General features: G+C 43.1%; 1 protein-coding gene across 4 annotated transcripts in view; it reads left to right on the top strand.

The window, feature by feature from the left end:
• The window catches only part of LOC119436820 (protein FAM102A), a 72027-nt gene extending 56923 nt beyond the window's left edge, over positions 1-15104 (top strand). For 2 of the 4 annotated variants that reach the window (XM_037703814.2, XM_037703811.2), the window contains exon 8: positions 4742-15104. In XM_037703814.2, coding sequence (XP_037559742.1) covers positions 4742-4936 — 195 coding nt within the window. In that variant the 3' untranslated portion in view covers positions 4937-15104. Of the gene's footprint in view, positions 1-4735 lie in introns of all 4 variants that reach the window. The other 2 variants (XM_037703812.2, XM_037703809.2) reach the window with 1 other exon arrangement.
• Positions 15105-16100: the final 996 nt, after the last annotated feature.

Here is a 16100-nt window from a genome sequence, read left to right as displayed (position 1 = left end):
AAGTCATCTTCCCTTGACAGTGGCTGTGGAACTTAGGATAAGAGTGCCACTGATATATATGCAGCAGCTGGGTGCTTTCGAGCTTGTAATTTTGTATGATCCCTCACTTCTGCACCCAGGTGTCTGCCAGCCCAAGGGACTTGGTGAACAGAGCTCATGACGAGGTTCTCTTTATAAAGGGGTGATATGACAGATATTATTACGGGATATCATGACAATATGATAGTAGAGTCGGCATGCGATGAGCTTGGTCGCGGGTCCAATATGGCGAAATGCCTAGCTGTGGGTACAAAAAAGTCGACGCTTGATGCTTTTAGTCGCACAGTCCGAGGGGCCGACACGCGATATTGCAGGTATAGCATAGCACTTCACGAGCTTGGGGAGTCGACGCTCGATATGCTTAGTCGTGCAGTTTGAGGTGCCGACGCGCGAAATGCTTAGGCGAGGATCCGAGAAGCCCGCGCGCGGTGTGCTTGATCGCCGAGTCGGAGACGCCTACTGCCGAACTGCTTAGCTGCGGGTTCGAGGATTGCGTGCACGATGTGCATCGTCACAAATTCTGAAACACCGAGTGCTGAAAGGCTTAGCTGGTGTGCACGAAGCTTGGTAACGAAATCCGCATCGTCGATGCTTGGAATGCTTTTTTGATGTTTTTGGGGGATTTTCACGAAATTTTTGGGCACTTTGGCTGATAAAACAAATTTTTTAGAGCACTTCTACGTGGTTTTCGGTGATGATATTGCGGAGTCAGATAGAAAAAGAAGTATAGAAACTGCAAATGTAACTTTATAAACATTTATTTTTGAGCTATTTCTCGCGATGCGAAAGCTGCGTCCCGCGGGACCTTAACGATTCGAAAGGGGGGGGGGGGGGAAATGATAGAACTAAATATTTAGCGCGCAGTACTAATTTGTGTATGAAAAGGTTATGTATTATTGGATGGTAAATTCACAGCATTAGAACATACACAGTAGGCCCACATGAATGACAGGGGCTTTTATGTGTAAGCATGGCTCTAATTGTATGTAATTTTGGAAGTGTGCTTTTTTGCCTACACTTATGATAGTGAGCAGTATAGCTAGCAGTTGCTGGTTTTAGCAGAAAGATTTGTTTGTAATTCCAATTCACACTAGAATATTTTATAGCATTATATACCAGGTGACCTATTTTCATGTAAACAGATTTTTTTAGGGGGTTTAACCAATGTGATGTTGCTTTCTTCACTATTCGTTCTTTCAGCACGGTGTACACTAGATGGTCGAGTAGCTGTTGTAATCTGTTCACTAATTAACTAAAATTGGCAATTTAACTTTTTCATTACTGATTTTAATGCCACCGTTGCAGTGGTAGTATATTGGAGGACGCTGCAGGAGGCAAAAGCAGATAACGCAATTTTTAAAACTCCACCTGTTTTAACGATATTTGTTGATGAAAATTATTTTCCTGCTTCGATACCAAAACTGACACCGGTGTGTGTGTGTGGTGTGTGTGCATGCAAGCGCACATGTGTGTTTCTTGCTTTATTGGCAATCCGTGATGCTTGTTGCTGCTTGCACTTTCTCTTGTAATTTCTGTCTCTACCGCCGACTATCCGCTACGTTGTTAATGTTTCAGATAAGCATCGTGAGTGTTTTCAGTGTAAGTAGAACATGGGGCTGCTTGATGGGGATGTTTTGTTGCACTGTTCAAAGATTTTTAAAAAATAAAAGGAAGAGGTTATGCCAGAGACATAACTTTATGAGGCAGGAAGTTGGCAAGCAAGAACCAAATTAAGGTACTTACTTTGTATCAGTATTACAATCTGTGATATGTAGCAGCGCATTGTTGAACTTTTCAGTCGCATACCTCTTAGAGCTGCAGGTTCTGGTGGCCACTGCTGTCACATCCCCAGGCATAGCTGGGGTTGTATTTTTTGATCTGTCACTGATATCTCTTTTGGTGCGTTGATATCACTTTCAAGCGCATTGATCATTGGGCTTCAGCGAGGTGATGTGGATATTATGAAAGGAATGGCAAACCTCCCATCATTGTTGTGTTTATGGGCCGCTATCTTGTAGCGATGCTTTCCACTCGATTCCATGCCAGTCTTGTCTGTGGGCAGGGTGTTGCTCTGACCTCTGAGGAATCGTGAAAAGGCATTAACATCAAAAAAGGCATCGCTACAATATCGTGGCCATGATGTGTGGTTCTCAAGTACAGAGGTGAGCAGCCTTGTCTAGAACGCGAGAACGGCGGCTTCCGGAGCTCTCCAGAGCTAGCCAGCGACGTCTGACGCTAGCTGCTTGGTCCGACTTCTAATGGTAGGTGCTGGGCACGTTTGGGCTCAGCCCCAGCAACTACCATTGTGCCCAGCACCTACCATTAGACATCGCTGGCTGGCTCCGGAGAGCCCCAAAAGCTGCCGTTCCCGCGTTCTAGCCAAGGCTGCTCACCTCTGTACATTGATCAGATAGATGCATGTCATTCCAGTGAAGTGCTATGCTATACGTAGGGTTCTGCACTTTCTGTTAAAACTGAAAGATAAACCCCCCCCCCCCCCCTCTTCCTCCTCCTTTTTCCTGTCCTAGCCAAGAAAAGGGTCAGTGAGAGCAAATTTACCCGAGAGTAGTCTACATGTACTCAGATCCAAGGAGCCGGGCAATGTCAAAATGGCACATCAGCCTGCCACCTGAGCAATGTTTACTACTTTCTTATTTGCCTTCATTTTTTCTGCCATTACAACAAAAATGAGAAGCAAAGTGGCAGCGAGTAATGAGAGGTGGCAGCGTAGCCCTGGCTCAGATCCTTGCAGTCTTCGCAATGTGTCCACAGTGATGGAACTGAGCAAGTTCACTGATAGAAATGTGGGGTCACATTTACCTAATCATGTTTTCTTGTTGTTTTTCCCCCTGTATTATTAGCTGGAGCTCTGGATCCACAAACTGTTAGAAATGAAAATAATGTGACAAAGCAGGAATTAAAGGGGTATTATTGGCTGGAGCTCTGTATCCACAAAATGTTAGAAGTAAAGAATAATGTGATAAATGAATAATGTGATTTAAAGGCTGCTGACATGATACTTTGGACTATTCATTTTTTTGCATTATATGAATGACCTAGGCTCTAAACCCTAGACAATATAGTGACAAACCTCAGAGCACTATAAATAATCTAATACGAAAGCTTTTCTAAAGCCAGTTTCACTTTCGTTTCCCAGGAGGAACAGGTGGCAGAAAATTTTTTTTTCCTGGGGGAAGTCACTGAGAAAAGTGCCAAATTTTGAGAAAATAACCGAAAATGCTGATCCCTAGCGATATATTACCATCATGCAAAAGTGGGATTGTCTCTAAGAGGCATTGATAAAAATTACCAAAAATGCTGGTCCCTAGCTATATATTACCATCATGCAAAAGTGAAATTCCCTTTAAGAGGTATTGATTGAGAAAATGAGATCTGGCCCTGTGATTCCTTATGGGCATGCAAGCGTTCCCTTTCAGGACTTGTTGGTGCCTGCCGTGGAGGCTTAGCGTGTATGGCGTTGCACTGCTAAGCATAAGGTCACAGGTTTGATTCCTGGCCACAGTGGATGCATTTTGATGGAGGCATAATGAACAATGCTTATGTACTAGGTGCACGTTAAAAGAATGCCAGGTGGTCAAAATTAATCTGGAGTTCCTCTCTACGGGCATGCCTCATAATGAAATTGTGGTTTTGGCTCATAAAACCCCAGAATTTAATTTCAATTTTTAAGGACTCCTTGTTGGAGCACAGTAATGGCAAGAGGGCTGGGTTAGTGTACCTTGCACTTTGGGAGGTGCGTTTGGATTACACCTGTTCCCATGAATTATGTGTGTTACTGCTTGTTCAGTTATCATTCTCATCCCAGTGCTTTGCAGTACTGATATGTTTGCATGTTATTATTATTTATTATTATTATTATTATTATTATTATTATTATTATTATTATATATATATATATTTTTTTTTTTATTTTATTTTTTTTTTTTACTGCTCCATCCTGAAGCTTACGAAAGAAAGCATGCACTGGTGGGTTACATGTTTCTGATGATGATATGTGGTGTTTGATGGCGCAAGGGCCAGGTGTGGCCAAAGAGCGCCAAGGCAGTAGTGATGAGTGCTCAATAGACTAATGGTTCATGTGATGTGGCTATAGAGAAGCCTAAAACTCAGAGCTGTAAATTGCTTAAAATATATAGGAATTAAAAATATAGCGACTGAAGTGGCGTATGTTATGAGTATGAGATGTGCAACAAGGTTGTAATAGCTTAACATGTATTTAAAAATGGAAAAGTGATGGCTTATAACGAGTAGCACAACAGCCTCACCAGGTACCTTGAGTACAAGGGCCCTGAGGCACGTGCTATAACAAAGGTTGATATCGCAACTGTGGCCTCTCGCAGGAAGCCATGCTACAAAATTCTTGGGCAGAAAACGTTGAGCGTACGAACGTCATTTAAGAAGGCTAGGTTTACATGTTTCTAATTTCCCAAATTTAAATTGATGTAGCGCAAACCTTGCACATGCCAACAAGAGCAGTAAAGCAATAGTACACTGGTGTCTAGCCTGTTTTCCTTGTGCCCATGGGCACAGCAGGCAGTTTATTTCAATGTGCACAGGTTGCAACTTTGTTGTGATGGCAATATGTCCATCATAGAAGCATACCTCAAGCACATGTGCTTGAGTTTTTTTTTTTTCCTTCTTCTTCTTCCCCCCTCATTTTATCTTTATGTTGCAGAAACAGATCACTGAGGAACATCGCATGGACTCGACACGTGTCAATGCTGACCAGCTCATTGAGGATCTCATCCGCGACACAAACCTCGAGGCAGAGCCTACCGAGGGCCAAGGGCTGCAGCTCTTCATAGGAAAGGATGGAGTACCGGCTCTCAAGACTGGCACTTCAAGCAGCCTCAAAACCACCACCTCATGTGATTGAGCTCTCTTTGTGCAGCAGCCTTCTCCAACCCTCTGTGAGCTGTACATCTTTCAATGTCGTCATTCTTTCTCACTGTCTTGGCCCCTTTCTTTTCCCCGCCCCTTCATACCTGTGAAACCTGCCTTGCTTTATCTCCACTTGGGAATGTGCCTCCAACATTTCCTCAGACTTTGTTGTAGGAACTTTGCTTGGTTTCCTTCTCTTTCTCTGTATGTATTTGCTGAATTTGTTTCTCTTCTTTCAAGCACTGTTGGCTTGTTCTGCCCACAACCACCGTTGTGACTAGTTTAGCTTCGCTTACTTCCTGGCAGGAGATTCAAACTCTGAAATATAATTTGAAGAAGTGTGACAGGCCACTGCTGATGGAGCAGCATTGCCAGGACCACACTTGGGCGCTTTCCTTATGGATCTAAGCAGGACACAGCATGGGCTGTTGCTCTTAGAAGTCCCCTTCTTCACTAGCAACCCTCTTGCATCTTCTCCCTTCTGTTGTACTTCTTACTCTGGGTTGTCTTGTTCTTTAGAAAATTTCTTGGGATTTGCTTCTTTCCTGTGAAATCCTATTCACTGAGAGCCTTTTTGCTTCACAACTGCAGACACTGCTGGCACAGCCCAGCTTTATACCATGACATTGCAGGGTGTGACAAGAGTAACAAAGTAACTTTTAGAACAAAGAGACAAGAGTAAACTTGAAATTAAAAAAAAGAAATATCCTGCTTTGGTTTATTTGGCCAGAAGCTGTCCCAACCCTTATACTGCAAGGAAAAAAAATTTTAACTGCTCTTTTAAACATCAAGATAACATAATTGTTCACTACATATTCTGCAGGTGCTCTTATGTGCATGAATAAATTCTAGAAAACTTATTTTAATTGGTAGCTGATCACAAGTAGCCAAATAGAGCAACCTGGGGGGCTATTCTGTAAGTGTCCACCTAGTGGACATGTCCATTTCGTCTGCTGCTGAAGTTCTGATTGGCTGGCCTGGGGTACGCACCAGAAGGAGGCTGGAGCTTTCAGCCAATCAGCACTTCTGCAGCAGATGAAGTGGGCATGTCCAGTAGGTTGATATTTACAGAATATCCCCCCTGCCCTGTTATCACTCCTAACAATTCTTTTGTATACACAAGTGCGTGTGCCAATGCACAGTGCCTCTACCTAATATTGATTCATCTTTATAACTACAGCAGGTGATAAGAATGAGCTAAAATTGCAGCAGGTTTAAGAATGTCTGTGCTATAGTTTAGTTTAATTTTGTTCTCCTTTGTACATTCATTGGGTTGCCAAACCTGCTAACAGAAGCTTTGGAAAAGAAATTGTCACATTCTTAGCACTGCACTAAGCTAAAATTCAGAGACATAGGTTCTCAATTTCTTTTCTTTTTTTTTTTTCCCTTCCTTCCTCTCAGGTTTTTTCCTGAGGACTTGTGTGTATAAGATTGAAAAGCACTGAAGGCTTTTATACAGATTTGCAATTTTCCTGCTGTTGCACTTAAGCAAACAGGCTGCTGTGTGGATGCATATATCAGGATGTCCCCGAGACCTCAGACTAAGATATTTCAAATTTTTCTTGCCCGATGGAAGGCAGCAGGTAGCACCTTCTCATTCTGTGCTCATTTAGGCATTTCAAGTGTTTCCGAGAGTACCATTTCAAGATTGGCCTGGTTATCTCATGTTTCTTTAGTTGCTCCATCCTAGCTGCTGCCCGATCGTGATCAGGACATAATTTGCGCAATCTGCAGTGCAAATATAGGCTGTTGAATTTTCATGTCACATGCACTGTCCTGATTACATTGCTTTTTTCCCCTCATTACAATTTTTTTTCCCCTCATGCTGGAGTCCCCTTTCTCTATTTCCAAGTTTTCTGTTATTCTTTCTGCTTTCTATGTGAATTCAACTTTTGAAAGCAAGATACCGTTTTGTAGTGACTTCTAAGTGGTGTTTAACAATTCAGAGGACCGTTGGAGATAATGTTTTATGACTGACTCCTTGTTTTCTATCTCCCACTTTTTGTTGGGCTTTTTTTATTTACCTTGTGTCTAAGAATGTCTTGTCACTGTTATTTATTCCAAGTCCCTGCAAAGACAAGTGGGTAAAAAGCAGGTATGCTGTTAGAGAGTCTGTCTTACTATTTAGGTGCGGTAGCTCTGAATTATGGTTACCCAATTCTAACGTTTCCTTATATTGCACCCTATATTCCACCTGTTGGATGTGCTTTTAGTCTGTGCTTAAAACTTCAAATTCTTCTTTTCTGGTCCCTCTTTTTTTCTTCTTTTAATTTAAGGCTAGTACGACTTTTGAGCAAATTTCAGGTAATGGTTATCGTGACAATAAGCTCGCTTGCTTGTGCATTCTTCAAAATGTGCAAGAAAGCAAGTGTGCAGGATTTGTCATTTCCACATGCTTTTCTACCCAGCCATTGTTTTCATTCTTGTACTGTTTGTTTCTCTCTTTTCTGGGGTTACTGCATTTTGTGAAGATATAAGAATTTGAGTGTATATTGTGCTTCAACTTGCACGGTACATAGCACTAATATAAGGCAGTGAAAAAACAATGTTGAATGAAAGCTTTTGAACGCATGGACCAAGTGTTACTAGAATGAATGATTGTATTTCTTGCATATTTGCCTGTGTGTGTGCATGTATAAAATTTGACAGAATGTGTGTGCCTTGTCAAGTAATACCTGTCAGTGTTCTGTGCGTTCTGTGCTTGTTGTCAGAATGCACTATGCCTCCACTTACTAATGCTTGCCTGGCTTCAAGAACTGCATTCTGCTATGTTTCACTGCTTAGCTCCCACTTTTGCATGGCTGTGAACATTTCCTCCATAGAATGAATGTCCTTCCTCCTTCTTTTAGCAACTGCTTTCCTTTTGTTCTTCTCCATCACCTTTGCTTTGCTCAGTTGTTGAGACCAAATGTGTGCCTTCAAGTTGCTTTATATGAACGCTCTAGAATGGTTGTTCTTGAATGGAAGGGCATGCTGAGCCATCTTCTCGCATCTGCCCAATGAGCTGTTGTGGTAGAGTCTTTCTTTAATGTGAGGGAGCTTTCTTCCTTTTTTCTCGATGCACATTTTCTCTAAAGAAAAGGACATATTTATGAGAGTCTTTGTTTTGTGTAGTGTGTATTTATAGCCTTTCTCTAGCAGCTTTAGATGTTGAATGTTGTGCTTTAGACATTGGTTTACGTTGGCATACGAGTGAGAACTGGCTTCTTTGAAGTTGTGTATCTAGAGCACATTCTTACTTCGTTACCACTGCTAACATGCTGATAAAAATAAAAGCTCAGGGAAATTTCGGACATGAAAGCATTAATCTCGATACTTGGGCAGCAAGAAAGAGGTAAAGTTAATGCAGTCATATAGGTGAGACTGCTGTTGGCTTCTGCTTAAAGACAAAAAAAAAAAAAAAAAACGTTTTTCCTTTGTGCTTTGAGAGGTACAAAATGAAGTTAACAAGACCTGGTTTCCTCTGTCTATTCTGAATGTCTTCCCCCCACTTTATATTGGGGATTGTGAGAGACTGTATGTGGTTTTGTTTTTGCTCTATTCTTTGTCTTAGTGCAGTAGGAAACATGACAAGCGCATGTTTGATAGAATATCAAGTAATATGTAGTAACCGCACTCTCCTTGTTCTATTGCTGCAGACATTCTAAATTCTTGTTGTTACTGATGAGCTAGCCACAGTTTAAAATAGGTCTCACTTCGCATTAGGTTTCCCACAAGCAGCACAATTCTCAGCACACAGTAGCATTACCTGCTTTCAAGCGATATGTCATTTCTTTAACCATGTCTGGAGCAAGCAGTTCCTCTTTTTTTGTGTGTGTGTCGGTGTGTGTGTGTGTGTTTTTGGTCAAGAGCAACAAGTGTGTTGTCTTGAAAGAAGTGGAATGTATGTGCCATGAGTGACGCTAAAGTATAATTTATGCTTTGGTTTTTAATATGGTGTGTGTTCGTTGCGGCATGGAGAATGCCTGCTTTCTCCCTCTTGGTTGTTGGGTTAAAGTACACAGACTGAGGGGTAGGAATGCAAAGGAAATGTGGCTGTGACTGCATGAGGAACCTTCTTTTTGTTTGCTTGTGTTGAAGTTAAATTGCTATTGCATGGCATCCAAAGCACTCTAGTGCATTCGGTTTATAGCTATATATATGAAAAAACTCAAGGCCATGTGTATCTTTTTTGATTTGCATAATCTTGAAAAGTAATTTTTTTAAGTGAAAAATTATTGGCAAGCTGAATCGACAATTATTGGCCGAATGCACAGTGCCTTTCCTGGCATTTCTACCTCTCATTAGCAACTACTCTTCCCATTGAACAGAGAGCATTTCTTGAATGGTTTCATGTGTGTGTAGAACTTGGGAGAAACTTTCTGAAGGATGTAATAATTGTGCTAAAATGGAAGCATAGAGCCGGCCTTTTGCTTCCGTTTTGCCTTCCCCTTTCTTCCTGGCGCCTTCCACTGGAATGCATGTGACCTTGCTGTGGCACGAGTGTTGTGTGTGGACCACACAGTTGTCAGATAGACACACACTATGCTCAGCTCCTTACTTGTTAGTCAATGCCATTAAATACTGCTGCGGATTAATTTGTCTTGCAGTGTATGTAGCCAGCTTTGTAGCATTGGTGTTCTTTCAACAGAGTTGTAAGTTTGCACATACCAGTGGCTTATTCTTAGGCCACTGGTGCAGCTTCGGAGTGGCGCAGCAAAACCACCCTGCAGAGGCTGCCTGGTGCTGATCAGATTGTATGAGCAGCCAGCATCACAGAATGTTGCAGGCAAACTGGCACTAGTGACAGTAAGATGTGGAGTTGCATAGTTGTCATAAAATGAACACAAATCAAACAACGGCTAACTGATGTGCTGAAGCTAATTTAATGAACCTTTCCAGATTAGCCACTCGTGTCCCCACTTTGTTCTCCCACTTTAATATCTTAATTGGCAAAAGTGAACTTTTATTTACATGTTTTTTTAGGCACTTAGTGGCAAAACACTTCATCATGGCACCTTCATCGTTGGTTTTAAACTGATTTCATATGTAAACTTCCTGCATCATCACTAAAATTTGAGTGTCACACTTCATTGCACGTGTGCATTGAGTGAGTAGCTTGACTTAATGTGCTTGGTTACCAACTTACTAGGTGCCATCAGTTCAGAAAGCCTGCTGTGCTACTCCGAAGGCAGTCAGTAGTCCTTGTGTTATGCGAACAACCAGCTTAAGAACCTGCAGTTTCTAGTCATTCCCATTGCACCTGTGTTGAAGTGTGGTTTGGAAAGGCATAAATGCTGTCTTGCTACCTCTCTAATTTCTTATCAGCTGCAATTTGAAAAAAAAATCACTGTCATTGAAGTTATTGTGACCAGATTGTAATGCATTCTTGCGCAAATTTCTCATCCATGCCACATGTTTTTTCACTTAGTAAAATAATTGCAGTGTTTTTGAAAGTTTAGCAATTGATTCTTGCAACTGTTTTGTAAATTTTTTGCAACTTGCATGAAAATCCTAATACCAAGTAGGCCATTTGTCTCCTCATTAATTTCCCAATGAAGTTGTGTGTTTGCAGTGGGAAAAAAAAAAACTTATTTGAGGGCTTGCTTTAGTTATTTAACCATTTCTAAATGCCAGTAATGTTGCGGAAACTCAAGAAATCAACTGCCAAGGTGTCTGAAATATCAGCTTTCTTTTAACAGCAGCCGAAATAACCAAGATTTTTGTTATCCCTTCTATAAGAACTCCATAATGTTATAGTAAATGCCGTAATTTCCCCAATCCTTTTTAAAAATAGATTTGTTACTACCTGTGATGTACACTATCGTTTTCAGCTAATCCATTATTATCAATCAGTGCAGTCATTATTCACCTGTAATATGCAATTTTTTTGTTTTATTGGAGCAGGTGTAATGTCCGCTGCTTTTTTTCTTTTTTTTTTCCTCTAGACAGTGTGTGGCAGATATTTTGCCACTAGCATTGAATCGTAATGAAAAGTTTTCTGTTTCTGCACATCAGGGTCATTGTAAGATTTGTGATCAAGGAAAGTTTAAGGTGCATTTTATCCCCATTGAAATGTGAAGATTGTTGTAGTACAAAAGATATTTGGGCAAATGGACGTATTCGTGAGCAGAGCACTAGTGAATAATTTATGACATTTCTGAATTTTTGCTCTTTTCTCTGCCCCCAAGTTTTTTGCCACTTTGTTTTCATGTTTTTCCTGAATGTGCATGCCAAATAAATTGACAGAATTCTGTCATGTTGCGTTTTGACCGTTGGGCACTCACGCAGCTTAAACCAAAGCATGCCAGTCAGCACGGCATTCCCTTTGGCACTTGTGTTGTATGCTGAGGCAAAACTTGTTGCATGCATACTATTCAGTGGTATTCCATAACTTTATTCTGTTACGCAAAGTGGAAGATTTCACTGCTGTATTTTGCCCAGTTTACCTATTAGATTTCTCCTAGTCTGGTGTGGGAATACAGGCAATTAGCAGTAAATGGAGGGCTACAACAGACTGCCAGCTCGAATTGTAGCCAAAGTCTTTTGGCACTGACTACAGGCTGCTCCAACTGGAGCTTCAGTAACCCTTGGTGCTGATTACCAGGCTGGCTGTTGTACAGCTTTTGCCTTGCATAGTAATATTTAGTCTTATGTCTATAGTCACTGTTTTCCATCTGCATTAATATTGTTTTTTTCTTTTGCAGCTGTGTCAAACAACTTTGATAAACTAGTAGTTATCTGAAGATTTTAGTTCGCTTTTGTGCTAGGTAGATCCCTCAAAATATTATTTCAGATACTTTAAAGGGCTCGAGATTTTCTAGTGAGCACTCCCCTACCTGAAGACATGACCAACAATAGCTTCACAGGTGCCACTAAGAAAAGCAGTGGGCATATATAATGCTCTGATAGGCATGAGCAATGATTTGCAATAGAATCTCGGTGATACGAATCTCTCGGGACGGCGAAAAATATTCGTATAACTCGGAACGTAAAAAAAAAGAGGGGGGGGGGAAAAACGGGAGAAGCTGCAATGAAATGACTGCTCAAAAGAATTAAAAAAAATTTTTTTCTGCAATCCTGGGATCTTCTTTTATCCCATGGCAAAATATTATGAATACCCAGCCGGATTTGAGAAAATTGCACTTTAGGTGTGTTTATATTTGAGCTCAACTAGGGCTTCAGGATCCGTTTTCGCACCGCTGATCGCCGTTTTCGCACAGCCGCCATCTTGGTGTTGCTGTAAATAGGAGAGATCGGAATTACAGGTAGCCGTAGTGCCGTATTTCTCCACGCAGAAGTAAAAGCAACAAAAGCTAGCGCGAAAAAAAAAAGGGGGGGGGGGGGAATTGGAAACGCGATTCGTAATTGCAGCTACATGTGCGCAGTCCACGCAGCTATAGGTTTACGCGAATTTGAATCATTGGCGTGCTTGTTTCGTGCACATTTTGGCAGCAGCGAGCTGCGCACTTCGCGTGTTCCGAGGTCGACGTTTCAAGATCCGCCTGTTAATCGCGAGTTTCTTTTGCTGCATCCTAGCTGCTGCCTGATGGTGATGACATGGTTTACGCAAAATAAAGGAATCTGGGCCGGTATTTTGTAGCGATGCCTTATGACTTTTCTATACCAGTCTTATCATCCACCGCTCACGGCCGGCTGTTCCCGTTAATAACGCGAGCGGACCGTTGCGCTGACCACTGACAAAGCGCGATAAGGCATTATTACCGGAAAGGCATCGCTGCAAAATACCGGCCCTGTTTACTTTTCTTTGTGGCGGCGAAGCTCCTTATCGTTTGATCTGACTGCTGCAAAGCTAGCAAAGTTTCGAATTGTCATCGGGCGCCGAAGACGACGGAAGGAGTGGAATACAGAGATAAGGCATTTGATGAGGGTGGACCGCTGCCTATCGAAGCGAATGCCGCTGATCTTGCCGACGCGGCAAAATTAGGTCGCGTGCTATTGCTGGCTCTCCTGTTTGAGCAGCGCCTCTATTTTTTCAATGCCAGACAGATGCGGCCGATCCAACGGTTCACCACCCTCCCCGATCACCCTTTCCTACTCTCTCCCGTTGGCTAGCGCTCGCGCCCGCTTTACGGTCGTGGGGGAGAGTACCAGTACCCTCTGGGTGGCGCCTCACGACTGAAGTCGGAGGAAGTAATCCTGACAGACGCGTGAAGCGTCTACCGCATCTCCAGAACGGCAGCGGCGCGCGCTCAGTGGCTCAGACGCACGCGTAACGCAACAGTCGTAGCGTGACGCAAGCAGTCGTACCTGAAGCCCCTATATAGTAAAAGTACCGCCATCTACTCTTTCCTCCGCCGTCTCCTTTCCTAAATAAAGCGCTTGTTTTTTTTTTTTCTTTACTTTTTGCTTGCGAAAGCAAGTCGTCGGTGGCACCCCTAGAAAGTCCACGTTGAAGCTTTCTGGCCGGGCGCGCGCTGCCGCCGACGACTGCGGCTGCGCAGAGTGACTTTCAACATGGCTCTGAGGCGGAAAAAAAAAATCGTCCAATCGGAGGTACAGGAGAGAGAGAGAGAGAGAAGCGGCGTTGATCGAAGGATGGCGGTACTTTTCTTATATCGTACCTGAAGTCCCTATATAAGAAAAGTACCGCCATCTACTCTTTCCTCCGCCGCCTCCTCTCCTAAAGCGCTTGCTTTTTCTTTACATTTTGCTTGCGAAAGCCAAGTCGACGGTGGCGCACCTAGAAAGTCCACGTTGAAGCTTTCAGGCCGGGCGCGCGCCGCCGCCGGCGACTGCGGCTACGCAGAGGACTTTCTACATGGCTCTGAGGCGGAAAAAAAGAAAATATAAAGAAGTGAAAAGCGCGCGCTATCATCGTCCAATCGGAGATACAGGATAACACAGGAGAGAGCGAAGCGGCATTTGTCAAAGGATGGCGGTACTTATATAGGGACTTTAATCGTACCCTCTGGGTAGCGTCACATCGCGGCAACTCACTGAACTAAGGCGTACCAGCGGCTCCCATTGCGGAGCGGGCGATTGCACTGGCATTGGAAAAATAGAGGCGGCGTTGGTTTGAGCTAGGCGTTTGAAAACGGCCGACAAGCGGCACAATACTGCAAAATAAAGCGAAGGATCGCATAGAAATGTAAAGAAAACGTGAACTCACGGGCAAAGGACTAGTGTCCCAGCAGGCTGTAGGCGCTATAAGGCTTTCTTCCAATGATTCTGACAAACAAAACTTTAGGCAACGTTTTCTGAGCTTTTAATTTCCGGGCAGTTGCTGTCACTCATTCGCGCCGTTTTAATGAAGGTAGAATCGCTTTGTTTTTGTTTTTCCATACAAGTCCTGAAGCATTCAGCAGTACAATAACGCTGTCCATTTTTGTCTGCATGTCATAAGTATTCTTATACCTTTTGCAAACGTCAATTGTAAGGCAATATACATGTGTTTTTTTTTTTTCGTACGGTTACTGTGCATTAAAAAAATAGACCAATCGCCTTATAGCACAGACATGGATTTATGAGAATTACAGGGTGTGGGGCGAGAGCGTGCGCGGCCGCTCTGCCGGCTCTGCAAGGCCAGGCAACAGCCAGTGCCTGGCGCTACCGGCGTGCGGGCGCCTGCTTGCCGGGAACTCGGTTGTTCGTATCATCCGCCGCGGCACGAAAAACGGTTCGCAAAATCCGAAATCTAGCACGTTGTAAGCCAATTGACTTGGTTCGGGACTTTTGAAGAGTTCGTATCGGTCGTGATCATATCACCGAGATTCTATTTATTTGCAAACGCCTCGAGCGGTATTTTTAAAAAGCTGACAGTAATTTTAAATTAAAGTCTTGTCACACTGGCATTTCACATGTATCCAAAATGTGAACACGAAAGAGGAAGGTTGTGCTGTTCTTGAAATCAAGAGGCACAATGGTTCAACATGCATTTTTCAAGTTTGCCACATCACAAACATGGTGCCAAAAAACGGATGTGCGGGGGTGGGAAAGAACACCTATTTTTTTGACCAGCTGTTAATACTGCAATTTTTTATATCACATCGACAAAACTTTAAAATGCAGTGTTTTTGTCGGATAGAGCCACACTGTTGTGCCGATTTTCAAAAGTTGAACTTTATACAAAAGAAAAAAAAGTGTCAAAAATTGAGAGGTTCCATTGGTTGTATGGATGTTGCACGTTTTGACTAACTGAATAAACTGAGTATTACTGTGAAGCCCTGTGTCTTGCGTTATTGAGGGAATCAAAAATGGGGAAAGCAAAAATGTTCAACTGGTATTCAAACTGACCGGTTACAATTTAAGCGGTTTATGAAACTCTATTTGGTTTGTACCTGGGACCAGTTAGAAGTGGTTCCAGTTGTAAAGGGTACCAATCTGATTTTGTGTACTGGTTCCAGTAGTGACGCCTATTGGGCACCAGCAGTTTGACCCAAATGGTATCACAACTGGAGGCAGTTTCCGACTGCAAATGTTTTTCATTATTAAACGAAGCAGTTGATACAACTGGTCCCACTTGATTTAGTAGTTCGTGTATGCGTAGTTTAATGAACCGTGGTTTATGAACCACATTTGCAGTTGTAGCTGGGACCAGTTGCAACTGCTTCCACTTGCAAGTGGTACTATGTATATACGAATAGCGGCGACGTAACCGATGGATTTGAAGCAGATGCAGTGCAGATAAAGCTTGAAGAAAGTTTGTATTTACAAGAAATACACATTGAATTGCGAGGTGGAACTGACACCCATATGGCGACCCTATATTGGCAGAGCCGATGGTGCATAGCACCTGAAGTTGTGTCCAGAACGCTTGGTCGGGGCAATGGGGCCACGTTTTCTACCCTTCGGTGCTCCGACCCAAACCTTTACAGCCCAATCACCACCGAGTGGCTATGAGAGTGGTCCGCCGGCGCACTTATCCTGTACAGGATCGTCGTAGCGAGTGGTCCGCCGGCATTTCCAGCGCAATACAAGCGCTCTTTACCACTTTTTTTACGGTGTATTCCCCTGTCCCTAAAACAACGCACCATGGGGGGCAGTGGGGGCAGTCGCCCCCACAGGCTCTGAACCAGTGGGGGAATGCCCCCACACTCAAAGCTGTTCCGACCGCCCCCCACCCCCCACCTCTCTTCTCCCCTCCTACCACTCGTGAGGCTAGCGACTGCTGTGACTAGATAAAACATTAAGGCCCAGTGTACATAAAGTACAGTGTC

This window comes from Dermacentor silvarum, chromosome 1 (genome assembly GCF_013339745.2).
Source record: "Dermacentor silvarum isolate Dsil-2018 chromosome 1, BIME_Dsil_1.4, whole genome shotgun sequence".
NCBI lineage: Eukaryota > Metazoa > Arthropoda > Arachnida > Ixodida > Ixodidae > Dermacentor > Dermacentor silvarum.
This window is presented reverse-complemented; position numbering and strand designations above follow the sequence as displayed.